Consider the following 27,772-nt stretch of genomic DNA (forward strand, 5'->3'; position numbering starts at 1 on the left):
AGCCAAACCAGCCAGGGCCTTACTATTTTCTTTTAAAAGCCTTTTGCTATTATTAGATCTTTTAAAAATCATGCATATTTTTTCCTTTGAAAAAAGATTTTATTTTTTAAGATTTTTTAAATTGATTTTTATTTTATTTTTTATTTTTTAAATATATTTTATTGATTTTTCACAGAGAGGAAGGGAGAGGGATAGAGAGCTAGAAACATCGATGAGAGAGAGACATCGACCAGCTGCCTCCTGCACACCCCCCACCGGGGGATGTACCCGCAACCAATGTACATGCCCTTGACCGGAACCGAACCTGGGACCTTCCAGTCCGCAGACCGACGCTCTATCCACTGAGCCAAACCGGTTTCGGCTAAATTGATTTTTAGACAGAGGGGAAGGGAGAGGGAAAAAACATCAGCTGCCTCCTGCATGCCCCCTGTGGGGATCAAGCCGGCAACCTAGGCATGTGCCCTGAACAGGAGGGACTCGAACCTCAACCTTTGGATGCATGGGATGATGTCCAACCAGCGCTGAAAAATTATTTTAAAAGAAAAAGAAAGAAAATCAGAGATAAGCCAACCATAGTCTCATGCAGCGAACACTTGCTGCTTTTGCCACACAACTTCCATCTTCCACTGGTAGAAGCACTTGGGTTTTGCTTTGGAGAATCTCCCTCCTGTCAGTCAAGGATGGGCCTGTCATCAAGGAACCCCGTGCCCTAGCCAAGGAGGTCATGGGGCCAATGGCACCCACTTCCTGGAATCTTGAGCAGAATGGCAAAAATACCTAAAACAGCTGGAACCAATCCACCTGGAAGTAATAACCCTCCATTAGCTCCTTCCACCTACAGAGGCCCCCGGACTCCCTAGGTTCAGGCTTGTTAAGCTTCCCCTTAAATTTTTTGAGCTACCCATTTCCCTCTAATAAATTCCTCTCCTGCTTAAGTTAGGGGGAGTCACTCTGTTGCTTATAACCAAAGAAACTTAATGGGAATGTCTAATGTTTGAGGTTGATTTGTGCTTTCATTTGCCAGTGTAACTTACTACAGTTGTTTACAAACTTTTGACCTAAAAAATACATTTTACATCACAAGCCAATACACACACACATAATATGTACGCATATATATATAACTGAAACAAAATTTTTGCCAAAAACATCTATCCTAACACTCTGAGAGTGTTCATTCTATTTCCTTTTTTAAGACTATTTTTTTAGGGGAGGGAACCGGGTGATGGGGAGATATGGGGGGAAAAAGGAGAAACAATTGTAATAATCTGAACAATAAAGATTTATTTTTTTAAAAAAGACTATTTTTTTAGAGCAGTTTTAAGGTTTAAAACAAAATTAATGGGAAGGCACAAAGATTTCCCATATACCTACTTTTTTTTTTTTTTTTTTTAAACCAAGGATGAACCTACATTGACACATCATAACCACCCAAAGTTGATATTTCACCTTAGGGTTCACTTTAATGAAGTGAATGTTGTTATGGATTCTATAGGTTTGGGCAATCATTATATCATACAGAGTATTTTCACTGCCCTAAAAAACCATCTGTGCTCTATCCATTAATCATCCCCTCACCCCCCAAAACTCCTGGAAACTACTGATCGTTTTTATTGTCTCCATAGTTTTGTCTTTGCCATAATGTCATATAGTTGGAATCTATTTCTTTTCTAATACTGGTTCTAACCCACTACGTTGATTTCAGACCTACTAGTGGTTATGCTCTGCAGTTTGAAACATACTGGCTCCTTATATCGGCTGCTTCTACCTCCAACAATTAAAAACAGCCCAGAGAGCCTATGAGCCATATTTCCAGGTCCATGTGTGGTGCACTGAGGCACATGGCCTGGCTGGTGGGGAATCTCCAAGAAGAGTCCCAGGGTCCTGACCCTCACCAGGGCACACCAACTGGTTAAACTACAATTGGTGTGCCAATTGATGTCTACACTGCTGACCATCAGAAGAAACAGCTGTTCATTTACTCACTCATGTGCTCATGCACTGAGCACTCACTCAATGGGGTGCATATATGACAGTTCATGGGGGCTGTTTAGAGCCATAAATTCTATCTGCAGGCTCGCTCAGAGGAGAGGAATCCGGGACAAAGCCTGTGCCATGATGGAGGGAATGTTTATCATCCCCTCCTGCTTAAGAGCTCAGGAATGTCTCCAAGATCAGATCTAGGCAATGATTATTTCATTCCCAGCTTTGAAGTAAATAACTCCCAACTCCAACCTAGAAAGAAGGAATAAAAGTGATTTTCTGTCTCCCCTTGCTCTGGAGGTCTCTGGTTAGCTTCAAACTATGGTTAGAATTCTTTGTTCATGATTTTCCTACCAACTTGCTGCCCTACTGGACAAGCAGCAAAACATCAAGGGATGGAAGAAGGTGTCAATTCATTCTCAACACTGCCAATGCCTTAGTCTTAAGACCTTTCTGGAACTATTCCACAGCAAGCAAAAAGAAGCACAAACACCCCTCTCCTTTATTTACCTCATGCCCATCGTGCTGCCTCAACCATACCAAAATAGTGAGCAAGAGCAAGCATGGGGGAGGACTTGGAGCTGAGACACAATAGGAAATGGATTTTTTCCATCTCTGCAGCACCCCATAGCTGGGGAGTGGCAGGCTACAGAGACTAGGGATGGGGGTGGGGGGTGGGAGAGAGACTGGGGTGCAGCAGCAGCAAGATCTGTATTGTAAGGTGGTAGAAACAAAGCCTGGGCAGAAACGGAGGGGGACTGTGAACAGTGATCGCCTCTACCCTAACCTGAAATGAGCAACTATTCCGTAAATATTCTTTGAAGAAGAGCCAATCCGGGTGCAGCTGGGTTAGCTACCTCAGGAGCTTGCTTAGACAGGAAGAGGGGAAGGGAATCAGATACAGAGTGCAGGGTGGGGGGAGGGAGGGATACAAACTCCCCATTAGGTTGGCTCCCATTTCACTCTCACCCACAATAGCTTGGAAATCGATGAAATAGTACACACCTATTCCGGATTAAGTTCCCCAGCCGAGCCTAGAAACCCTCAGCCACCAGTTACCTTTCCTCTGCCTCTCGGAGGGGAAAAAACCATATGGTCAGCCGGGGTAGGGAGAGGACAGGGACAGGGAGCCAGGGAGTGAGGGGAGCAGGGCAGATCGGTGAGCCTTGGAGAACTCCCTTCTCTCTCCCACCCTCAGTGCCTACAGAGACCCTCGCATTAAGTCCCTTCCCTTCCCTTCTCACCCCAGGTTCCGGCATCTTCTCGCCCTAGGCCAGGATGCTGGAGAAGGAAGCAAAACCAATAAACCGCCCCAGGAAGCGATCGGTTGGCCGATTGGGGGAAGGGAGCAGGAAAACTGCCAGGGGAGAGAAGAAACCCCAGCAGAGAGGTGACCCCCCCAAGCGGCCAGTGCTATCCCTGCTAGCGAGAGCGTTCCTGGCCTCCCTCGGCGCACCTGGAGTCAGTCCTACAGGCCCCCACCCTCCAGTCTAAGCCCTAGGGTTCCACTCTCTACCCTTTGTTACCGATCACCCAAAGCACCGAAAAGTTCTTTGAAGGGCCGCTGAAGTCACTAGGATCCGCAGAAAAGCCTAACCCCCGCCCCCCCTCGTGGGGCCCTCAAGTCCAAAAGAGCACAGGGATCTGGTCCCTGGATCTCATTCTCCTACAACCCGATCTACCGCCGACAGGACGCCTGAGGGGCGCGCACCGGAGACCAGCGCGGGACCCCGGGCAGGAGCCGCAGTGTCCTCCCCAAGGGCAGGACCTCCTGGAGCCCTCGAGCCTCCGAAGAATCTCCATCCCGCGACTTCCCAAGAATCCCACTGCCCGCCGCGGGGCGGGAGGAGAGAGAGAAACGCGGCGGCGAGGAGCTGACCGAGCCCCGAGCGCGGCACCAGGTGATGTCAGCGAACTCGCCGCGGGGCGCGAGAGCGGCGGACCTGGAAGCCAACATATAACCGAGCTGAGGAGACGGTGCGGCCTTTTTCTTACCGCCGTCTGCTCCTCCGGGTGCACGTCCACCAGGGTACACCAGCCCCGCGTCCCGTTCATCTTCTTCGTGCGGGGGGCGGGGGGTCGCCGCACTCAGCCTACAGCACTGCGGTCCGGCGCCTACTGGGCGGGCGCGCGCGGAACCGCCCCCTTGTATAGGCGCGTCGGGGGCGGGGCCTGGCGACCGGACACGCCCCGGAGGCGTCGTTCGCCCAACGAGTGGGCGAAAGCGTGAGGTGGGCGTGGCTTAGAGGTTTCAGGGCACGCCCATCTGCGCTAGCTCAGGTTTCCATAAAGGTGGGGTTTGGGCGCTACCAGGAGCTGTTTAACTCAAGTTTTGTCTAACACGTGTGGTTGTACCTCAACCGTTCTCCCTTAGTTTTGCTGTCTCCGCCTTTCAACTCGAAGATCAATGTGGGTCAGAGACAATCACCTTGCCTGCCCCTAGAGAATGAATTTTTAAAAAGCTTCCAGACATTTTCCTCTCCCTACTTATAGGCCAGCCTGTAGGCTTTGTGAAGCTGAGCAAATTTCCTCCACCATAGAAATGCAAGCATCAAAAAAAAAAAAGAAGAAGAAATGCAAGCATCAAGGGCCAGCTCATTCAGACTGGCCTAAGCCAGTCTGGCAGGTGCCCTTCCCTGGCAAGACGCCCAGGCCAAAGTCAAAGCCAGCTTGGCTCTGGGTGGGGCTTGTTTTGCAGAAGCTATTATAACCAAAGCTGTCCTTATATGGTTGGGAGAGGTGGGACGTGTCCTTAAAAGGAGTTTGTATTCTTAAGAAAGGATGAGCCTCAATTTCTCCAGTGGCATTTGCTCCCCAAGCCCAGGTTAGCATCTTAAGGATCTGAAAGAGAGCATGGCCAAGCAAGACCTTGGAGCCTCTTCCCAGCCCAGCTGCTCTCTGCAGGTGGCTGCTCCACTGGTCTATGGTCCACATGGAAGTAGGCAGGAGAAGGTCTGATCCACTCTTGATTGGCAGTGCTCTGGTGAACAGCTAGCTCCCTCTTCAAGGCCATACCAGGGCAGGGTCCCATGCCAGGTAGCGATGGAAGTGTGTCTTTGTACCTGGGAGGTGAATGCCGGGGATATCCCTATGCCCTAAGGGAATAAAACTCAGTTCTGGTGTCTCCTCAAACCCTTCAAAGAAGGCATTTACTGGCCTTGCTATTCCCAGAAGCTTTTTTAGAAGAAAATGAAGGTGCTATAATCCTCCAGTTCCCTGGGTTCCATCTGATCTGTTGTAGAGGGCCTCTAAAAACTGAGGTCAAGAAAACCCCAGCTTCAGCCTCTAAACCAGGGGTCCTCAAACTACGGCCCGCGGGCCACATGCGGCCCGCCGAGGACATTTATCCGGCCTGCCGGGTGTTTTTGCCGCCGCTGCCTGTCCTGCTTAGCAGCCGACTTAGCAGTGTGCATAGGAATTTGTTCATAGTTTTTTTTTTTTTTAAACTATAGTCCGGCCCTCCAATGGTCTGAGGGATAGTGAACTGGCCCCCTGTTTAAAAAGTTTGAGGACCCCTGCTCTAAACTGTGCAGTTAAAATGGTTTCTTCATAATGTGGGGCCCTCCAAGTAAGTGAGGAAAAAGAATGAGAAAACACACCAAGGATTTCAGGATAGATATATAATTTTAATAGTTAATTTAAAATAAAAATCAAGGCTGGATTGGTTTGGGAGAAAATATCTGATTTGCAGGACATTTTTCTTAAATCATGAAATTACAAGTCATTGGTGAAAACAGCCTTCTTCTTCCCCCAGGCTCCTCACAGAGCCTACTTAGGAAATGAGGTGAATCATCTCCCTTACTCCTCTCCACTAGGGCTTGGCTCTCCTCAAAACCCAAAGGAGAAATAAATCCCCCATTGCCTCTTCCCATTTCTGCCAAGCGTCGGCCTCTAGCCCATTGGGAAGCCCTGTATCAGGTCCAAGCTCCTGAGACAAGGGTCCTTCGGTTCCCCAGTAAAGATGGGCACATCTGGTCAGAGAAGCCACAAGAAGGGCCACATGGAAGGACTGAAACCTTTTGTTTGTCAACTTGTGTAGACAGTTGTCAGTGTTCCCAGGTATGACCATCTTACAAACATGTCCTTAGTCACAGAGGGAGAGGAGGGAGGATGGAAACCCTGAGCAGAACCAGGCCCCATCTCATCATGGCGCCACCAAAGTCCCTCTCAGAGGGGCTCACTGGCAGAGAAGCCAGTAGCTCTCTTGACCAGTTACTGGGGCCGTAGGAACGATAAGGGCCCCGGACGGAAAAAGGCTGGTCCTTGGAGAGGTATGAATGTGCAGGTATAAAAGGCAAGAAGAGCATCCTTATCTCCTCGCTGTGGCTAAGGCACTGAGAAGAAAGAAGGGATTTGGGAATGAAGATGGAAAGGGGAGGAGAAAGGCTCTTCTGGACCCACTTGCTTAGGGAAGATAAAAAATAGGACTGGGAGGTGGGGCTGGGAGGGGGTCTACCACATGGGCCCCATGACTGTGCAAAGAGGAGCATCGAGGAGCAGGTAGAGCCACGCCAGCGTGTCCATTACCCATAAGGTTCCCCACACCCTGCTCCAGAGTGGGAGGAAAGCAGGTTACAGGAATCAAGGTAGCAGGGTATTTGATTAGGGTATTTCCCTGAGCCTGAGGATTAAGGGCTAACGTAATAAAGCTTTATATACATGGCAATTTCTCTCCCTTCCTGTCCTGCTCAATCCCCCTCAACCTATCTGCTGACCATCCTGCCGCTGTAAGGGCTCGGCACTTAAGGGCTCAGGTGGCCTAAGATACCCACTTCTCTAGAAGAAAAGGAACGTCTGTCTACCACCTTAGCACTGCTACCCTTTTATCACCACCCCTCCCTGTCTCAGGTCGGAATGATTGTGTCCCCCGAAAGAATGAGGAATCCGAGGCAGGGCAAAGCAGGGCTGGCCAGGATAGGCCCCAAGCGTGGTCTCTGGGCCTTGGGACCGCGAGCTAACAAGAGCTGGTCTGCAGGTTGCTCTCCGTAAGCAGCGATGCGATGGAGGAAGGATCGTACACACTGTCGAATTCCTCATCTGAGCTCAGCCCTTCGTGTTGGAGGGCTGACTCAGCAGCAGCTGTGCGGGAAGCTTTGCGCCTGAGTCAAAGATAGGAATACTGGTAATGGAGGGAGGTAGAAAGATTGAGACAGCTACCCTTTTCACGCTAAAGAGACTCCCAATTCTTCTAAGACCTAAAGCTACTCCCAAGATCCCCCACTAAGCAGAGATGTGGGGCGATGGGGTGTGGAATAGAGGCTGAGATCCTAAAAGGTAATCATACTGGCGTCCAGCCAGGAATAAGTGACTTCAAAGTCCCATCAGAGAGATCCTCTTCTCCCTAAAGGTCAGCCAGGAGAGCCCACCCCCTTCCTGCTCCACCATCCCGACGGGGCGGGCAGGGGCAGTGACGCAGCCATTACCAGGAGTCCTTCTCCAGAGCCTTGATCCGGGTCTGGAGCTGTTCATTGACCTCATGCTGCTCCTCCAGCTCACGCTGGGCCTTTTTCCTCAGGCCGTCCAGTCGCTCAATTTCCTCTTCAGCTTCATCCACCTGCCTCTTCAAAGCCTTCACCTTCAGGCTGAGCTGGGAAGGAGACCAAGTCCCCACATTAGAAAAGCATCTGCTGCCACCGTGGCCTGGGACCCTCCCCCGTAGCAAACTTGACAAGGGGTCAGTGCCCCTAGGAAAATGTTGTGACCCTGAGCAGGTTCCCTAAGCTCACAGGTTTGTCCTGGGGATTAAATGAGTTAATACGTGTGTAATGCTTAGAAAGAGAAGCCAGCACATCAGAGGCACTGAACACATGTGCTTCCTAGAACTCTTATAATCCAACCCTTCCAGTCAAGTCTCTGCGTTGATACAAGAAAAGTCTACGTTTGGAAGACCCATGAGATGGGACCAACCTTGGCCTTCAAGCAAACGCAGTATGTGTTGGCCGCATCGTTGCTAGGCCCTGGCTATGGTCCTTACCTGGTCTTTCTGGTCATTGACATGCTGCCGCTCATCATCAATCTGGATGGACAGCTCTTTAACCTTCCGCTCCAGTTTTCGGTTGGTGGACTGCAGAACCGTCTTCTCCCTAAGACGGCGGGGTAGGGGGGTGTCTATGGCAGTCACCATTTCTAAATTAACCCCAATTTGGCCTTCCTAGTGCCTCCACAGACTCCTCTCCGTCATGAGCCCCACCATTAGACCGGGGAGGATCCAGGGCAGATCCAAAGAACTGGGGAGATAGACATCCTTCCCATTTTAGAATTTCTGCAACTCTCTCTCTCTCTCTGTGTTCTCTATCAAGAAAGAAGGTCTCCCACAAGATCAGGCCAGGTGGGCCACGTCTGAGGTAGAAAATGGAGGGAGCAGCAGAGGAGGAAAGTCCAGAGGGAGAGAGGAAATATGGGTCCATCTCACCTCTCTTCAGCCTGCAGCCGCTCCTGCAATTCCCGATTCTGGGATTCAAGCTGAGAGAGGCTGGTGTGGGGCTTCTGGAAGCTTTCGGAGCTGGCCAACCGGCTCTTCAAGTCCTTGTTCTGAGAGGGACAGGAAGCCTCCACAGTTAGCACTCTTCTGATCCCTTCCACGGTCATCCTACCTGCCTCCTGTGACCCATCCCCAAGACTCCCCCTCACCTGTCTCTCCAGGGAGATTTTGTCACACTCCAGGTCCTGCCGAGCGGACCGCTCCTGCATGAGCTCTGTCCTTAGCTGGTCTACCTAGGGGATGGGTGAGAGGAACCAGACTTGGGAAAAGCTGACGGTGAACCACCAAGCTGAGCCAAGTGAGGCAGAGTGACCGTAGGATGCTCCCTAGACTCTGAGTCCAAAGATTCAGCTCAGAGGTAGACACCGATGCAGAGTAAGGAAGGGGTTACCTGGTCCCGGCCGCGATTCACCCTGTCGGTCAGCAGCTCCACGGTGTTCCTCTCCTCATCTAGCTCTGCCTCCAGCCGGGAGACTTTTTCCTGTGGTGGAGGGACAACAGGATGCCAATCAGGACCTTCTCAAAGCCCAGCCTCCAGACTTTTCTCTCTCACACAGCACCATAACCTGCTGGGCTCTGCCTCTGCCCAGAGCCACCACGGGGCTTGTGCCCTCTGCTGACCAGGTGTGGCATCAAGGGGCAAGAGTGGGGCCTGCTCTGGCCTTGGCCCCTTAGCAGAATGACAAACCTCAGAATCTGCCGCTCAGGGGGGCAGCCCTATTACCCTATTGGGAAAACAGAGAAACCACCGATCTCCGGCCTGTGCCAGGTCCCAGGCCCCCTTCTTCCCACCCCCCTCCCACCACCACAAGGCCACCGCACCATGTCCCCACCTCAAGGCCCTTGAATTGCCGGGTCCTGTCATCCTGGGAGCGCTTCTTGTTCTGGGCCTCTTGCTCCAGCTCCTTCAGCCGCTGGGCCAGCAGCTCCTTGTCCAGACGGGCTGTGTCCCGATCAGCCTGGGAATCCTGCAGGGCCTGCCGCAGCCTCTGGGTCTGGGCAGAAGGGAAGATGCAACAGCTCAGAGAAGTAAGGTGGGGTGGAGGGGTGGGAGCAGTCCAGTTTTTGAGGATTGCCAGTGTATGGTGATAATAAAAAGCAGAATGATTTTTAGTCCCTTTTGTTTCTTGTTTAAAAACTTCCTGCACAGACTGGAATCACCTGAGGAGTTTTTAGACTACTGATCCCCAAGGATTATGATTTAAATGGTACAGGATGCAGCTTGAACATTGGAATTTTTTAAAAATCTTCCCAGGTGACTCTAATATCCATCTGAGTTTGAAAATCCCTGCTCTACAGACAATGCATCCCCTATTGTCTGTACCTATGGTAGACCACTCCTTCCACCCTCCCCCACCTTGGTATGTCACTCTAAATGGTTAGACACTAAACCCGGGTCTCCCAGGATTCCTGGGCCACCGGTTTAGTTAAGAGGCAATGACCTTCAAACCAAGGACACTGGAAGGGTTCCCACCCTCCTGCCACTTAAGCTCCTACCTCATCCTGAAGCCGGTTCAGCCCCCCAGAGGTCTTCTCAGCTTCATTGGCCCACTCCTTGGCCTGGCGCTGGGCGTCTGCCACCTCCCGCCGGGCCTTGTCCTTGTAATCCTCCAGCTGGGCCTGGAGCTGCTGCAGGGCTTGCTTAGAGTCATCCCCCATCTGCTCCAGCTGGGACACACAGAACAGAACGTTCTCAGGACCCAATTCTTCTCTGGGTCCAAGCTCTCAAGACTCTCCCAGAGCTTCCTTCCTGCTGAAGCAGCCCTTTCTTGCTCTGTCCTGGGCCTAGGACTCTGGTATGGCTACTAGTAATGTATAGATTGCCTGGGTTCAAATCCTGGCTCTACCACTTACTAGCTATGTGACCACAGGCAAGTTACTTATCCTCTCTGGATCTCAGTTCCCCATCTGTAAAGTGGAATAATAATAGTACCTACATCACAAGGTTGTTGGGGGAGTTATATTAGTTAATTATGTAAATACCTACAACAGTGCCTGATATACAATAAACCTTAAATGGCCTTATTTCAGCAAACCCAAAATTCCAAGGGTGTGCCACTAAGAAAAATTTGCCAATTGAACTACGACATACCATCAGTTATAAGCCAAAACTCAACTTCAGAGATAATAAAATGTGCATTTCAGAACTGAGGAACTATACTAGGTGTTTGCTCTAGTTTTACAATGTAAGAGATTAGGAGGACAACCTTAGCTTGAAAACAAACAATTTAAAGGCCAGAGCGCGTGGTATTCCTCCCCCTAGAGGTGGGCTCCCACCTGGCCCCCAATATTCTCAAATTAAAAAACAAAAACAAAAAACCAATTTATTTCTTTTTCTTCCTTCCTCCTTCTGCTACCCCAAATATAAAATTCTCCCACTGAAGATTCTTACATTTAGGTCTTATAGAGTTCTAATGGAGAATTCCAGGAGACATTTCCAAGGATCAAGACCATAAAGGAATGGAGTGTGGGGAGAAGGGCAAAAGCACTGAGGGGAGGTAGGAAGGATGCCACTCTCTGAAGATTTGACCTTGGCCTCCCCAACAATGAACTTGAGGAAAGCAAACAGCACACATTCTGACCCACGTCACCCCGTCCCCCCAGCCCAGGCGCCCCCTGCCCCACCTCCTTGTTCAGTCGGTCCACAGTCCTGTCCAGCAGGCGCTTCTGCTCTTCCAGCTCAGCCTTGCCCCTCCGAAGCACCTCCCGCTGCTTCGCCTCCTCCTCCAGGGCCCGGCTCAGTGCCTGCTGCTCCTGCCCCATGCGGGCCAGCCCACGCTGGGCCTCGTCCAGCCGCACCTCCAGTGCCCGCTTGGCTGCTGCCAGGCTCCCTTCCTCTTCCTGGGCTGCATTCAGGGCCTCCTCTAGCCGCTGCTTCTCTGCCTGGGGCAGGGGGATTGGACCAAGAGAAGGCAAAGCTTGGGCTCTAGCCATTTGGAGGTGAGTACCGTATTTTCCGGCGTATAAGACGACTTTTTAACCCAGAAAAATCTTCTCAAAAGTCGGGGGTCTTATACGTCGGGAAAATATGGTGGGTTAGAAAAATCTCTGACAATGTATATCAGATTGCTTAAAACCCAAATACGTAGATGGGAGAGAAGAGGAGGAAAAGGGTGAGCCATGAAAACAGGCTCAGATGGAGTAGGAAGAAAAAAAAATCAAGACACACAGAACATGCAAAGGTTGGGAGATAAGAGATAAAAATGCCAGTGCCAAGACTGGGACATTCACACCAAAACACACTCCAGGAAATAAGGCAAGGTGGCCAGAGAGCTGGGAGGCCAAGGGACACACACTAAAGGCAGAATAAAAGCGATGGCTGAGTGGTCAGCCAGGGACTGGAGGAGAAAGGGCCGGCGGGAAGCCGACGAGGTCACCAGGGCACTGACCTCCAGCCGCTGCACCTTGTCCCGGAGCCGAGCCTCCGCCACTTCCCCACCTTCCGCCAGGCCGCGCGCCTCCTTCAGCTGCTGCTCCAGACCCAGGATGCGCCTTCGGAATTCGTCGTTCTCCTCCTGGGTCTCCCGAAGCGTCGTCTCCACCGCTGCCCGACGTTGCCCCAGCACTGCTGCCTCTGCCTCCGCTGCCATCTGAGCCTGCGGCCGGGCAGAGTGGCGGCTCAGACCCCATGGCTCAAGGCTCCTGCCCACCCCCAGGAAAAGCACCCCACAAAGAGGCCCCCGAGACCTGGACTTCCAGGAGGGTCGTGCCGCCAGCCAGAGGCTTCCCTGAGAAACCCACCCCTACAGAGACGCCGTGGGAGTCACCAGGGACAGCCCGGCCTCCCCCGGGCCGAATCCTGGCGGCTCCCACCACACACACCTAGGACCCAGGAGCTGGTCTGTACGTACCCATGCCAGGTAGCTTTGCACGCCCTCTGGCTCCTCAGCCCTCCAGACCCCTCCGCCTCCACCTCCTAAGCCCTGTGCCCACTCCCCTTGCCTTGGAAGCCTCTTCACAGTCCTGTCTCAATTGCTGGAGGGTCTTTTGCAGCTGGACGTTCTGCTGCTCCAGCCCCCGGCCGCGGTCAGCCTCGACCCTCAGCTGCTTCTCCAACTCCCGCTCCCGGTGGCGGCCGGCCACCTCCTGGCTCTGCCGCTCCGCCCGCAGCTCCTTAAGTTCCTCCTGTGTCCGGCGCAGCTCCTAGGAGGGCAGGGGCATGGCAATGGGACCAGAAGGCCAGCGGGGATACCGGCAGGTGGGGGTAACTGGACTCCCATACATTGCTGGAGGGAGTGTACATTGGTGTGGCTACCCGGGAAAGTGGTTTGTAGTTTCTCAAAAAGGGAACCATGGAGTTACCATAGGACCCGGCAATTGAAAACACACACACAGGGGTGTGGCAAAAGCAGGTTCACGGTTGTATGTGCAACCCCAGAGTTTGTTCTTGCATCATTATTTACTAATCATTGTATTCTTTTCCGTACGAACAACTGGAAACCTACTTTTGCCACACCCTGTGTATGCCCAAGAGCATCGAAAACACGTTCATTAAAAATGTGTACATGGCCCTAACCGGTCTGGCTCAGTGGACTCAAGGGTCCCAGGTTCGATTCCGGTCAAGGGCATGTACCTTGGTTGCGGGCACATCCCCAGTAGGGGGGGTGCAGGAGGCAGCTGATCAATGTTTCTCTCTCATCGATGTTTCTAGCTCCTCTCCCTTCCTCTCTGTAAAAAAAATCAATAAAATATATATATTTTTAAAAATGTGTACATGAGTGTTTGTAGCAGCACTATTCCTTACAGCTAAAATGGAGGAAAGACCCAAATGTCCATCAGCGGGTGAACAGATAAACAAATGTGGTATGTCCATGCAGTGGAATATTATTCAGCCACAAAAAGTAAAGTACTGATCATTGCTACAACATGAGTAAACCCTGAAAAACATTACACTGGGGTGAAAGAAAGCAGACATTAAAAAAAAAAAGCCACATGTTCTAGGAATCCATTTAAATGTAATGTCCGGATGGGCAGTCACCAGGGACAGCCTGGCCTCCCCCGGGCCAAATCCTGGCGGCTCCCACCACACACCTAGCACCAAGTAGACTAGTGGTTGCCGGGGGGGGGTGGGGGGAGAGGGACTGCTCATGGATATAGGGGTCTTTTGGGGGGTAATGAAAATGTTCTGTAATTCGATAGTGGTGATGGTTGTACAACTTTGTGAATATACTTAAAACCACTAAATTATACACTTTGTAAGGGTGACTTTTATGACATATGGAAGAAATCTCCATTAAAAAATTATGTGGAATGAGACTAGATGAGGGTATGGACAAAAAAGGATTCGCTGTTAAAAAATACTTTGAAAACCAAAATATGTGGCACAATACATACTGGTGCTGCCCTGATTTCTTTTTTAAAAAATTAAAACATGATCTCTGGTTCTAATTCGTTAGCTACTAGCGACTTCTGAAATTCAGACAGTACCATAATTAGGCTAGAAGGTTATATAACACATGGTAAGTCTTCAATGTGAGAAACCAGCAAAACTAATTACAAAGAAAAAGAAAAATAGCACGTTGTCTGGTGTATATTGGACTGGGTCAGTCTGTTTTCCTAATGTATACTTTGTTTATTGGCTACATACTTGATAAAATATATTTAATGTATGAGGTAAGTTAAATACTAGGTATTACTTTTTAGCTTTATCCAGCATAATGTATCAACTGAGAGTATCCAGAGGAATGCACAGGTTCACTATGTCAACTAATATAGTGAACAGATTTCAGACTATCCTTGATACTTGTTCACTTCATAACAATATTTTACTTTTTAAAAAATATATTTTGTTGATTTTTTACAGAGAGGAAGGGAGAGGGATAGAGAGTTAGAAACATCGATGAGAGAGAAACATCGATCAGTTGCCTCCTGCACACTCCCCTACTGGGGATGTGCCCGCAACCAAGGTACATGCCCCCAACCGGAATAGAACCCGGGACCCTTCAGTCCGCAGGCCGATGCTCTATCCACTGAGCCAAACCAGTTAGGGCCATAACAATATTTTAAATTAAATATCTTAAAAATTTAAGAGTACTTTTGATTTCATAACCACCAAATATATTTGGTTAACCTTTGTTATGTTTTTCTCCACCAAATATTTTGTGGTAAGCTCAGGCATTTATGTACCTGGAAAACCATCATTTAAAAATATGATTACCTTGATTACAATTAGGCAGTCTTATAGTAAAGGCATGATACGTAAGCATTGATTAGTTAATACTTATTAACTGAGCACCTGCTATGTATAGCATTTGAAACCAGCATAGTGAATCAAAGAAATGCAGACCTACAAGGAAACTCAGGAGGCCATAAACGTCAGTTCCCTAAAATTAATGAAAATATTTTCTAAGTTTCTAAATCACCCAAAACAATTAGTTGCTTTCTTGTTCTTTATAAACTAATTCTAGGAATATGAAAAAATTATTTGTGTGTTCACTTCAATTTTATGCCCTTAACATTTATAAAATATCCATGTATGACAAAACATTTAATTCTACGCCTAGATTCTATATTCTCTACGCAGCTTTCAAATTAACACGTGGCTTCCCATTTAGGTCAGCTGGCCGTGCCAATGCAAATATTCCAGTCCAGTCCTCTCATTGTAAGTCAATAAACGGATGCTCTAACGTTTGTTTCACAAATACAGTTAATGAGTACCCTCTGAGAGACAGAGCAGCTCTTGCTATGTGACCAAGTTAGGTTTCCAAACTTGCAAAAAAAGGACCCTGAAGTTTCGCAAATCCACCTAAATGCCGCTACGCATGAGGTCTCTTGGGAAGCAGCCAGCAGCCTCTTGATATATTATTTAACCTGGCCACTGAGAGCCCTTTCCACTAGAAACTTCTAAACGCAGTGAGACCAGCCAGCCCTGCTGGGTCAAAGACTGTGCTGGGACGAAATAAGGCGGGGCAGGCAGGGTGGGGCCTGCAAACCAAGCACGAGGGAGATAGCCACATTCATGTGGGGATCCTCGTGGATAGGTGAGGCAGGCTCCTAACACCCCAACCCTCCCTTCTGCCCCCAACGCCCAAATACCTTCTTGAGCTCCTCCGCCTGGCGAGAATCTCCAGCACCAGCTCGGGCCTGCCCTAATTCCCTTTGCAAGGCATCTATCTTCTCCCCGAGCTCCTCTTCCATCTCCTCCTTCTCCATCCGCAGCTGCATGAGTCTGAGCCCAGACAGGTGAATTGAAAGGGAAAAGGGACAGGGTCAGGCCACCTGCCTGGGAGAGGTTAGCAGGACAATGAAAACCACCTCCCTGGAGGCTAACACACTGAGTACCCAGTCTCAGGAGGGAGGAAGCTGGATATAAAAAATAGCAGTTTGAGAAGCAGAGAGCGCAGCATGAGTGGAAAGGAAGTGGGATATGGATGAGAATCATGGATATGTATTCCTGGGAGCGGGGCACGGTCCTTACTCTTGCTTGGTGGCTCTCAGCTCCTCTTTGTTCTTCTGAAACATGCTCTGCCAATGCCCTGTCTCCTCTGAGGTCTCCTCCAGCTCCCTCTGCAGCCCCCGCACCAGGGCCGACATCCTCTGCTTCTCGGCCTCTAACGCCGCATGGTCCTAAGGAAGGGGAGAGTCAGAGCACCAGACGGCTTAGACGGGAGAGCTCACTTCAAACCAGTGAGTATGTAGAAGGGCAGGCTCGGGCCCAGAGGGCATCAGGTGCACACCCTGACACCCGGTGAAACCTGGTGCCGTGCTAAGGGAAGGTTCTCCCCCCAAGTCATTATCTACACCCCTCCATTATCTATAGCAGGAGTGGGGAACCTTCTTTCTGACAATAACTATTTGGATATTTATAACATCACTCACGGGCCATACAAAATTATCAACTTAAAAATTAGCCTGCTATATTTGGTCAAACATTTAATTAACTCACCCCTAATACCTCGGCAGGGCCAGACCCAATGATTTTGCGGGCCTTACATGGCCCACGGGCCGGACGTTCCCCATCCCTGATCTACAGGAAGTCTCCTCCCATTATTTCCCCGTGGGGTTTTGACTACACACCCTCTGGTACTTCCGACCTGCACACCCTCCTCTGCCACTCTAGGCTTCCTGACCGAGGTTTTCATCACATCTCACATGTGTCTTTTCGGGGGAGTCCCATTACCACCATGAAAAGTCCAAAAATACCAAGACCTCCGGGTAGCCCCCTTCCCAGTCCCTGCTCTTGTCACGTGCCTGGGTTGCATCCTGCATGCTCCGGCGAAGCTGCTCCGCATCTCTCTGGCACTGCTGCCGGACATTCTCCACCTCCTGGTCGCGGGAGGCCACCTCCTCCTTCAGGGCCCCCTTCAGGGCTGTCAGTTCCCGTTCCCTCAGCCTCAGCTGCTCCTCTACCCGCTGCTTCCCCTCCAAGACCTCTTCAAGAAGCTCCCGGGTCTCTAACAAGTCCTGGGGAACGTGAAAAGTGCAAGTACAGAGGTGACCACCCGTTAGGACCCACCTGCCCAGACATTCATTCAGTCCATCAAAACCTTTTTACTAAGTGCCTATCATCTGTTAGGCATGGTCCCAGGTGCTCTGTGACCTCCAAGGTGCTTAAGGGAAACCCACCATTCTGGGCTCTATTAGGTCTGCCTGAAAGCATACTAAGGAGTACTCCCACACTTTGAGGATGCTCTAGCTGAAAGGAAGCAGGGGCTGGGGTCCCCAGCCCACCTCCCTACCTTCATTAGCACTTCCTTCGCAGGCTCAGGACCTTGGGCCTGTTTCAGCTTGTCCTGCAGCTCCGTCACCTGGGTCTCCAGCCCGTGCCGTACCCTTTCACCCTGGTCCAGGAGGAGCTTCATGTTCTGGAGCCTAATCATGAACAACAGACCACATTATTGAGCACTACGTGTCAGAAGAGAGTTTTCTAAACACTTTACATATATTATTTCATTTAAACCTCCAAGTCTTTGTTCAAATCTTAATAAGAACTCCCCTAGCCCTGGCCGGTGTGCACAATGGTTAGTGTTGGCCTGTATACTGAAGGGTTCCATTCCCAGTCAAGGGCATGGACCTGGGTTACGGGTTCAATTCCTGGCCCGGTTGGGGCACGTGTGGGAGGCCATCAACCAATGTGTCTCTCTCACATTGATGTTTCTCTCTCTCCCTCTCTCCCTCCCTCCATCCACTCTCTCTAAAAAAAAATCAATGGAAAAAATATCCTCAGGTGAGGATTAACAACAATAACAAATACCTCCCCTAAATATCTTATTTAATACTGTAACCTGCTCCCCCATAACCTGGCCCTTCTGATCTGCTATAACTTACTCTACTTCTTACATATGAAAATTTTAATTAAGAATATATTTATTGCCCTATCCGGTTTGGCTCAGTGGATAGAGCGTCGGCCTGTGGACTGAAGGGTCCCAGGTTCGATTCCGGTCAAGGGCATGTACCTTGGTTACGGGCACATAGCCAGTAGGGGGTGTGTGCAGGAGGCAGCTGATCGATGTTTCTCTCTCATCGATATTTCTAACTCTCTATCCCTCTCCCTTCCTCTCTGTAAAAAAAATCAATAAAATATAAATATAATTTTTTAAAAGAATATATTTATTATTTACAGTCTGTTACCTCTCACTAGAAACTGCTTCTGAAGAGCAGGGCTCTTCCTCTGTATGGTTCTCTGATGTACCTCAGGACTCTAGATCAGTGCATCACACGGCATTCATTGCAAAAACATCTGTTGAATGAATGTCTGAATCCTCACAACGATCCTGAGAGGTACTATCATTAACCCCATTTTACAGATGAAAAACCTGAGGCAGAGAGGCAAACCAGGTAACCTAACTCATGCGCCATCACCATTACTGATAGAGAAGGTAAAGAAAGAGGTCATACCTATCTTTACACCATCTCTGCCAGCCCCTTTCAGCTTCTGGAGAATTCCCTGTCTCCCTTTGCCCACAGGCAACCTCTAAATCCAACCTCGGCCCCTTGCAGCCTCGCCACAGCCCCGCCCATGCACCATCAGCTGCACTCACTCCTTGGTGCTCTGCTGGGCCTCCGCCATCCTCCTCTCCAGCAGCTCCTGCAGGCGGCTGCACTCTTCCGCCTTCTCCTCCAGCTGCCGCTCCAGCCCAGCCCGGGAGGGCTCCAGTTTCTGCCGTTTCTGAAAAGGAAAGGAAAGCAGGTGCAGAGCAGGGAAAGCCTCTGAGAAGGACCAGGAATAATGGGAATTCTAACATTTATTGACACTCACTGTGTAACAGGCTCTGTACCAGGGAACTTACGCAGATTATCTGCCCTTAATCCTCACAATAAGCCTTGGTATCTGTGATGGCTTAAAACACATCCACAATTTTTTTTACATTCCTTTCAAAAAGGGAAGCCTCTGCCCTTGAGTATATGGGCTGGGCTTAGGGACTCTCTTCTAACAAGTAGAAAAAGGGGGGAATGACAAGTAGTTTCTGAGACTAGGTCATAAAAAGGCATTGCGGCTTCCTTCTCTCTTATTTCACTCGCTCCGGGGGAAGGTAGTTGCCATATTGTAGGGACCCTCAAGCAACCCTGTGAAGAGTTCCACACAGCAAGGAACTGAGGCCTCGAACCAACAGCCATAGAATAAGCCATTTTAGAAGCAGATCCTCCAGTTCCAGTCAACTCTCCCAATAACTGTAGCTCCAGTTAATACCTTGAATGGAACCTCATAAAAGACCCTGAGCCAGAGCTGCCCAGCTAAGCTGCTCCCAAATTCTGGGCCCTCAGACACTGAGAGATGTTTGCATTAAGCTGTTCAGCTTTGAGGTAACTTGTTACACAGCAGTAGATAACTAATACAGTTCAATTATGATCCCCACTTTACAGTCAAGGCAACGGAGGCTTAGAACAGTTAAAGAACTTGCCCAAGGTGTTACAAAGCCCAACAACTGAGGGTGCTGGGATTGGAACTGTTAGTTTGACTCGCAGCTCACCATTTAACTACGACACTAAACAGGAAACAAAGGGAGTTACAATCCACCACTCACTGAGCACCAACAGCACACAGGCAATACTGAAAAAGTTGGAAGCAGTATTTTAAGGGAGGGAGGGGGAGGGGAGAGGGAAGTACACAGACGTTAGAATAAATTAACTTGAGATTTTTAAATGTCTTCTCTGCAACTTACTACCTTGAGCAATTCACTTAACCTCTTTGACCTTCAATTTTCTCATCATAAAAAGAAGTCCAGGATGCCTACTTTACAGGGTCACTATAATTATTACCTAGTATCCAGGAGAGCACCTACTACAAAAATTATACTTAATAAATGACAGCTACTATTACCACCATCATTATGATGATGATGATGATGAAAAGAACTGAGGTAAGTAATTTGCTCAAGATTTATACAGCCAGTAAGTGGCAGGGCCAGGATGGGAACTGCCAAAAAACTCCTGATGAATGCGTGCTTCCTGTCTAAGCTCTAGGGGAGCCCAGAAGTCCTTGCTGGGACTAGCACACACTCTTTTTTTTTTTCTTTCTTTCTTTTTTAAATATATTTTATTGATTTTTTTTATAGAGCAGAAGAGAGAGGGAGAGAGAGTTAGAAACATTGATGAGAGAGAAACATCAATCAGCTGCCTCCTGCACACCCCTTACTGGGGAGGTGCCTGCAACCAAGGTACATGCCCTTGACCGGAATCGAACCTGGGACCCTTGAGTCTGCAGGCCGATGCTCTATCCACTGAGCCAAACCGGTTAGGGCTAGCATACACTCTTGTCTCGCAGGACACATGAGCGCTTATCCCATGACGTGGAGGAGCCAGCCCAGGTTAAGGTTTTCCCCTCCGTGGTTCTTCCTCCCCGCTGTGCCTCTAGCCTGTCCTCACCTTCACCTCTTCATCCAGCTTTTGCTGTAGCTCCTCCACTCTTCGGGTGAGTTCCCCCTGCCCTGCCAGGGACTTGGCAGAACCAGGAGCAGCCATCTGCCAGAGACACGGTGGGGAAGGAAGTGAGCCCACGTCCAGATCCCGAGGCCCAAAAGGCCCTGACCCTGACTGACCCTTGCTCCCACCAGGACAAGGCCACTCACCACCAGAGGCTGCATCTGCTCCAGCACCAAACTGACCTTCCTCCTCACAGATGTTTCACTTTCTGAGCTCCTTGGGGGATAAAAGGGCAGACGCAAAGGTTAGGGGAGGGAAGAGGTAGCAGAGATGAGGGGAGTTAGGATAAAGAGCATGGGGGATGGGAAAGGAAGCTCGAAGGAAAAGAAGGGAGGAACCACTCACCCCTCCCTCAGGATGCCGTAGATGGTGGCCTTCACATGGTCCACGCCGCCTGGCGGGGTTGCCTCCTGCTGGTCTCGAAGAAGGTCTGGAGTTGATTTGAACTGCAAAAAAAGGAAACCCAGAGAAATAGGAATATTAAGCCAGGAGCCGGTGTGAGGTTCCGATGGGCCAGAAGTGGCCATTAGGAGACAAGGCCCTTCGAGCATGAACAAGCCTGAAGTCAGGGAAAGAGGCAGCAAGACCACTGAGGCCTGAGCCACAGACCAGGGCGAGGGCCAAGCAGGATACACCTCTCGCTACTGTTGCAAACCAGCTTTTCCTCAACAAGCAGATCTCAGCCGGCTGTGCGCTGTATCACAAGTAATTCTGCACTAATGACAGTTAACGTATCAGCGTTTGTCAATGATTTACTATTAGAATGGGCTTCACTTTGTCTCAGGGTAAGATCACTCCCCCACTTATGTGCATTCCTGAGTGGGAGACAACGATGGGAGTTTTGGCGAGAGCACCAGCGAGCTGCTCCTATCCTCCGAGCCTGCCTCATGCACCCGCCGGTCCTAGCGAATGCCAGTGACCGGGGCACGGAAGGTCACGATCCGTGCTTGTGAATGGTGATGTCACAGTTAGCTCTGTTTCCTTTCTCATTGTGCCCATGGCCATCTGTCCACGTGGATGGAAAAAGTGGAAGACAAAAGGTAGAAACTTTCCGCCCTCGGTCATTTGAACCAGCAAGGGGTCCCAGGGCATGAGTCAGGGCTGCCGAGAAGGGGCCAGGGTTTGGGAGCAGAGAGGTGGGGGTCTGACCTGCAGCATGGCAGGGTCCTGTGTTCTCCCTCGAGGCTCCTCAAAACTCTGAAGGACCCAGTCCTGGGTCTGACGGGAACGGCTAAACCCGCTGGGCGCGTGCTGGCTCTGCGGCGGCTGTTTCAAGCTGCCCACGTGGTCGTCATGCTTTCTGCTAGGGCTCCAGTGGTTGGGGGACCTGCGTTCCCGTTCCTCCAGGGTGTCCCGTGGGAGCCGGTTGTCCAGGCTCTGGCTCCGCTTGCGCTGCTCAGGGGGCATCGAACGCATGCGGCGGCCGGTCCGGCCCCGGGCCTGGCCCCCGTGGCGACTGTCAAACTTGCTGATGAGTGAGTCCACGGAAGACAGAGGAGCAGTGTCGATGGTGCTCCCTGGGGGAGCTCCATGGGGGCCCAGCTCCAGCAGGCTGGTGCTCCTGTGGCCCGGACCCATAGGGGCAGGGCCTGCCAGCGAGGCCTGGGACTGGGAGCGGAGGAGCCGTCCATTCCAGGGGGCCCCCGGCTCCTCATCAGACATGCTGTCCTGCAAGCGGCCAGACAACTCCTTGGCCCGAGAGTAGGAGCTCTCAGGGAATTCCGCGTCGGAGCCCAGGGCTCCCGGGGCCCCTCGGCTGTTGGCTCCCTTGATCTGGACCCCAAAAGAGTCGCCACCTTTCTCCCCGCTGTTGAGCACCACGAAGGGCTGTCCAGCGATGCCCTGCACACGCACGGCGACCCCGTAGCTACTGGCTCTGGCATCCTTAGCTGGGCGTCGCCCCCCATGACGCAGGGTGCCCATCTCTGGGGTGCCCACGGGCTCTGTGATGAAGCGAATCTGGACTCCGTGGTCCACAGGGCTCCGGGGCTCGGCCATGGTGAAGGCCGGCTCCATGGGCAGGAAGGGTCCTAGAAGACGAAGAAAAGCCTGTCAGCAGACACCCAGAAACCTCCTCTCCCCGGTTTTTGTCAGGGTGACGGTCCTGTCAGCTCCTTCTGAGTAAAACAGTGGTTTTCATACTCGACCTGAGCAGCAGAAGCATCCCAGAGGCCTATGAAAACACACACTGCTGGACCCACTCCCAGAGTTTCTGACTCCGTAGGTCTGGAGTGAGGCCTGAAGATTTCCATTTCTAACAAGCCCTGCCTAACAGACACCTCCATCCCAATGGAACAGGGGGGCCTCCCGCCCTACAGCTCATTTCAAATGCAGGAGAACCCCAAGGTATTCTAGCCCGTTTCTGGGATGCCGAAGCTGACAGCAGTGATGTGTCTGGATCGGGGGTACTGAGAGCTAGGGACAGGGATGGGTACGATGGCTTTCTATTGTGCATCTCTCTTTGTCCCTTTTGAGTTTGGAACCATGCACATGTGTTGCCTATTCAAGAAAAAAAATACGTAAATAACACGTGGGAGTGCCAGTCCAAGGGGCCCCAGGACAGGCAGACCTGTCCCGCCTGAGGGCCAGAGCCCAGCCCGCCCACAGGCCAGCTCCCCGTCCACATTGCCCAGGCTCAGAGTCAGCGAATGGAATGTCCTGCAGGTGTGCTGTGGCTCCCGGAACCTGGGGAGGAGCCGTTCTCCTCCGAGTGAGTAAGAACTCCAGCTTCTGCTAATCTCCACCAGAGCCTTGCACCAAACTGGAGGAGGGGCCTCCAACGTGCCAGACAAAGACACAAACATACCCAGCTCCACCTCCCAGGGGAGCTCTGGGCCAAGGAAACTTGGCAAGGGCTCTTCCGGGGCTGGCAGAAGTGCTGGGAAGCCCAGGACACTGGTGAGAGGAGAAGGTCGGGCCAAACTCCAGGTGAGGAAGGGCTTGGTGGGAGGGAGTCTCCTGCAGAAGGAAGAGCATTCCTAGCATTCCAGGCCCTTCCCCTCCAGAGAAAGGAACAGGGAGGGAGGAGCCCCTTATTGGGGGGGTGGGGGGGAGACCTCAACACCTTTTTCAGTGTTGAGACTTCATTAGAGAACATAATGAAAGCAATACCCGCCGCCCCCCCCCCCCCCCAGGAGACAGCCCACCCAAACTTTACCACAGAATCTCAAGAGGTTCCCATGAACACCTTCAAGTCCACCAAGGAGCCCAAGGGCCCCTGTCTTCCACTCTTCAGGCATCAGGGAAGACCTTAACCAAGCTCTTATCTGACTCAGATACCCTACACAGCAGGCTATCTAGTGGTCAGGGCCCTATGTTGGAATTCAAGTAAGAAACGGAATCAGAGAAGAAGCCACAAGGCAAAGGGATACGTTTTCCAAACCACTCATCCAGTAGGAAAGGCAGTGGACTAGAGTCAGAATCTGGCCTGGAATCCTAGCTCTGCTCTTCACTTGAGGTACATAACCTTGGGCCAATCACAACTTTTCCGAGTCTCAGTTTCCTCATCTTTAAAACGGGTATAGCGATAATACCGCCTGAGGTACTTACCTGTGAGAATTAGACAATAACTACATAGGTGTATACAACTGTAAAGACGTATCGTTACACACTCACTATTTTTGCACTTTATTTACTTAGGTTCTGCTTGAATAAAAACGTCAAGATATTAAACATGAGTTCACCTGTCACAAAGCTGACAACACAGTACCCTGCACACGCGCTGGTCCTTCCAACAGGACTTCCTGGCGTCCCCTGGTTCATAGATGGAGGTCACTTCCTCAGAGCAGCCTTCCCTAACCACTCCTCACAAACCAGGTCAGAACCATGCTATATGCTCCACCGTTGTCCTTCGGTGAGTCCGCCTCAGCTTATTTTTATACATTTATCACAGCGATTCATTGTTTCCCGTCTGTCCCCCCACTAGACTGTAAGCTCCTAGAAGGCAAAAGAACATGGCTCTGAGCTGACTCCTGTGTCCCCAGGATCTGGCACATGGTAGATGTGGGTAACTACTCGTTCAAGGTTGTACCTTGAACCAAGGCAGCCTCCCATAGCAGTGGGATTTGCCCAAAGATTCCTCAGAGCCATTTCTCGTCTGCCCCAGGAACAAGACCTCTGCCTGGCCTGGACTCCTCGCCCGACTCCGTCATAATTTTGGAACCAGATGTGCCTAGACGGCAAGCTCTCAGAAGTCACATTATTTATTCATCATACAGCTCTACCCTGCCAGGACATCTCCTGATCTTCAAGATCCAGGTCACGAAGTTCCCAGGCTTGGCTCAACAGAGTGCACCCCCCTTTGCTGCTCACCCAAGAGCAGCAGGTTGTTGGGAGGCAGCCTGGACCGCACCCTCAGGTCCCAGTGACTCCCTAACCTCACACACCTTCAGTCCCAGGACAGGTGGGTCAGGGGCCAGGAGGGCTGAAGGAATCTCTGGGGTGGGTCAGAAAGCAGGGCTCTAAATGATTCAACATGGAAAACCCGAAACCTATCCGCCTTCAGTTACAGAGGACAGCGGGGCGGGGCCAGAGAGCAGGGCAGCTCCAAAGCCTTGCGTAAGCCCCAGAGGCAGGTAAACAGTGATCTAGCGCCAGGCAACATGGATGGAGTGCAGAGCCTTCACTCTCACCAGATGCCTGCCCCTGCTTTCCCCGCCCCTGGCCTGTGCCCAAGGCGTTCCCCACCAACTGTACTCTGGGAAGAGACCAGGCCTCAAGCCTCATCTGTCTGCCTCTGTCCTTCCGGTCTGCACTGGTACCAAACAGCCACTTCCCCCTGAGTTACTCATTAGCCTGCCCTGCCCCAATTCCAGCCCCTCTGGCCCCGCCACAGCGTCTGGCTCCCAACTAGGAGTGACAGGGTCTCTGCACTACTGGCAGGAAGTGGGGGCGGGGTGGTTTGGGCTGGGCGGAAGAACCCATATACCAGGGCTGGGGGATAAGCTAGAAAGATGCTACATAGTTGGCACATTTAGAAAACGGGAGGACTGGAATAGAGATTAGACTCCCCTCAGAAGTAACAAGGAAAGCAAATGGTCAAAATAGCAAAGGGCAGCTCCGTGACCTTGATCATTCAGCTCCTACGTTCTCCTGGTTTTATGCGAAGAGATAAGAAGGTTCCCTGTGAATCCCAAAAGAATCCCGCCAGTGGACTCCTGGCTCGGTCCACTAAAAAAGCCGAAACCTGAGAGCCAGGCTAGAGCTGCTTGGCCAGTGGGGGGAAAAAAAACACACAATGAGGAACTGGGCCCCTGCAAACTGGCTGGACTGGTTTGAGAGGCAAGGGGAAAGGGAGGGCCAGGGAGACTCCACTGGCAGCTAGTAAGGCAGGCCTGAGTTATTCCACACCACAGAGGAGGCTGAGGGGCAAAGCCCACGGGCAGGGACTCTGTCTAGCAGAGACGCCAAGGCCAAGGCTCTGAAGGAGGAGGCAGAAGGTAGAGAGGGAACAGGCGGGAGGAGCAGATGCACAAAACCCCTGGCGAAGGACGGGCCCGTGTGTGGCAGGAAGACTGCCTCTCTCTACGCCTCCCTCTCAGGTCCCCAAGGAGGCATTCCTGATCCCACGTTTACCTTGGCCACCTCCCTGGACCTTAGTTCTCCCCTCCCCCACCCGAGGAAAAGCAGCCCTATCCCCTGCTGACCTCCCATGGAGGTGAAGGCATGCAGGTCCGCCTGCGGGAGGAAGGAAGGAAGGGTTCTAGGACGCCAGAATCCTCTCAGGGTCCGGCAAATCTCTGGGTTATCAATCAGTCCCCTAGCGCCAGCCCCCTAACTCCCCAATATCCAGGATGAAAGAAGGGGTGCAGAGGCACGTGCAGGCAACATAGCGGTTGCTAATTATTTCCCAATTACAACAACTCTCCTCAGGCAGGGCATCAAAGGGGCCCAGCGAAGGCTGGCTGGCTCTGGCTCTGGCTCCCTTTCCTGCCTGAGGCAAGGGAATCTGCCTCTGAAGTCTTGTCGGGGGGGGCCCCCCATGTGCACCTCTCATCCAGCTGGAGACCTGGAGGTGCTAACTCCCCCTCGTCTTGTGGTCCCCTGAAGAGCCCTGTCTATTTCCGGCGTCACTAGTGCCTACTGCCAGTCTGAGAGCCATCCTGGTCTGGGAGTCAGGGATGTCAGGTGTGGTTCCAGGGAGGAACGGGGCTCTTCCGAGAGGCATCAAGGAGACTGGTTAGGCTCCCAAACATCACCCCATGGCCCCTCTAAAAGTACAGGAGAAGGTACCTGTGCTGGGGGGGAGGGAGGGTTTGATTGGTCCCGGAGAGAGGCCTCATGAGAAAGAAATAGTTCTAGGTATTCTGTAGGCCTGAGGATCTTGCTTCCTCATGTCCCTTTCTAGGAGGGCAGTCTTTCAAGAGGAAGAAGGAAAAATTCTCCCTGCCATGAAAGCACAGAGGACAGAAACAGAAAGCCTTAAATAGTTTCACACCAGCACAGAGGTCGGGGGGCCCTCCTTGGTCCGCCCCTCAGTGTCGCTTCTTTGCGACTGTCTTCACCTGCGGGTGGCTGGTTAGAGAAAGAGCCACACCTCAGAGCCATCCCAAAGCCGGGGGGTGTCGGCACCAGCTACCCTGCCCGTCCCCGGGAGCAGCCCCGGGGAAGCAGCACCCTCCCTGGCCCTCCCCCTTCCGTCTCTGAGCCCTTGGCCCAGCGAAGACGAACTCCTTCCCCTCCGGCACCCCAGGCTCCCCCAGAAAGTCTGCCGCTGGGGCCGGGCGTCTGATCTGCAGAGAGAGCCTGGCTCCGAAACGCCCTTCTGTCCCGGGAATAACCTTCGCCTCAGGCGCCCCTCCCTCACCTGGCGCCCTCCCAGGCACCTGCCTCTGGCACCCCAGAGTGGGGACCAGCGGGGAATCAGTGCTCCCACCTTACCTGGACCCCCTCTCCCGTGCCCAACTCAGCACCTGTGCCCCGGAGGGAGGGAGCGCCGATCGCCACGACCCCCGCCCCTCGGGAATACACCTGAGGCCCGCTGGCCTCTCAGGTGCCCTTGTCCCGACCCGGTTCACTCACCCCAGCCGAGCTCGGCGCTCCCGGGCTCGGGCTCGGCTCGGCTCGGGCTCGGGCAGAGCTGCGCTCGCGGTTCCGGGGCCCCCCCGCCCGCCCGCCCCTCAGTCGCTGGACGCTCCCTCCTCTTCACCCCCCTTCCCACCAACCTGTTACTCCCCTCCGGGCTCCACCCCCATTGGCCGTCACCACACGCCCCGCCCTCCCCTGCCTCCGGTTGGTCCGTGTCCCGCGGGGGGCGGGGCCGCCGCCAGCACCCCGACCCGGGGTCGCCAGCCAGGGTGGGCGGGAGGGGCGGGCTGGGTCACGTGGGCCGGCGGGAGGGGCGGCGAGGGGCCGCAGGAGGCCATTTTGGGGGGGTCCTCCCCCCCCCCCGCGCCAAGAGCGCCCCCGCCCGGGTTCCATCCCGGGAGCCTCGGGCCAGAGCATCTT

At 52.0% G+C, this 27,772-nt stretch overlaps 2 protein-coding genes across 6 annotated transcripts in view; both read right to left on the bottom strand.

Annotated features, from left to right (window-relative positions):
* Positions 1-4,103, bottom strand: part of TUFT1 (tuftelin 1) — a 29,295-nt gene extending 25,192 nt beyond the window's left edge. Inside the window, exon 1 of one of the 2 annotated variants that reach the window (XM_079761411.1) lies at positions 3,979-4,103. In XM_079761411.1, the coding sequence (XP_079617537.1) occupies positions 3,979-4,038 (60 nt within the window). In that variant the 5' untranslated portion in view covers positions 4,039-4,103. The remainder of the gene's footprint in view (positions 1-3,978) is intronic. The other variant, XM_079761410.1, reaches the window with a different exon arrangement.
* Positions 4,104-5,594: 1,491 nt separating this feature from the next.
* On the bottom strand, positions 5,595-27,476 carry CGN (cingulin). Of its 4 annotated transcripts, XM_079761753.1 has the most exons (22): positions 27,347-27,476; positions 23,133-23,284; positions 21,476-22,356; positions 20,672-20,772; positions 20,473-20,542; positions 20,270-20,365; positions 18,445-18,572; positions 17,143-17,275; positions 16,655-16,867; positions 15,882-16,030; positions 15,500-15,632; positions 12,407-12,607; positions 11,854-12,060; positions 11,090-11,347; positions 9,962-10,132; positions 9,298-9,459; positions 8,856-8,945; positions 8,614-8,697; positions 8,396-8,514; positions 7,958-8,066; positions 7,407-7,570; positions 5,595-7,082 (listed from the first exon to the last, which is right to left on the bottom strand). In XM_079761753.1, the coding sequence occupies exons 3-22, from the start codon at positions 22,340-22,342 to the stop codon at positions 6,938-6,940; spliced, it is 3,600 nt and encodes a 1,199-aa protein (XP_079617879.1). In that variant the 5' UTR covers positions 22,343-22,356; positions 23,133-23,284; positions 27,347-27,476; the 3' UTR covers positions 5,595-6,937. The 4 variants fall into 4 exon arrangements, with proteins under 4 accessions (XP_079617879.1, XP_079617878.1, XP_079617880.1 ...); XM_079761752.1 differs by lacking the exon at positions 23,133-23,284 and having other exon boundaries at positions 27,347-27,465; XM_079761754.1 differs by lacking the exons at positions 23,133-23,284; positions 27,347-27,476 and adding an exon at positions 27,206-27,334.
* Between the last annotated feature and the right edge of the window lie 296 nt (positions 27,477-27,772).

Source organism: Cnephaeus nilssonii, assembly GCF_951640355.1.
Source record: "Cnephaeus nilssonii genome assembly, chromosome: 21".
In the NCBI taxonomy this organism is placed as follows: domain Eukaryota; kingdom Metazoa; phylum Chordata; class Mammalia; order Chiroptera; family Vespertilionidae; genus Cnephaeus; species Cnephaeus nilssonii.

What these genes read in the sequence shown, in the direction of transcription:
- CGN (XM_079761753.1), bottom strand. Translation starts at nt 22,342, where the DNA reads ATGGAGCCGGCCTTCACCATGGCCGAGCCCCGGAGCCCTGTGGACCAC. An exon ending in ACTGTGAAGAGGCTTCCAAG is followed by an intron (nt 12,061 to 12,406) that starts GCAAGGGGAGTG and finishes GCCCGGCCGCAG; the next exon opens with GCTCAGATGGCAGCGGAGGC. An exon ending in CGGCTGCAGGCTGAAGAGAG is followed by an intron (nt 8,067 to 8,395) that starts GTGAGATGGACC and finishes CCGCCGTCTTAG; the next exon opens with GGAGAAGACGGTTCTGCAGT.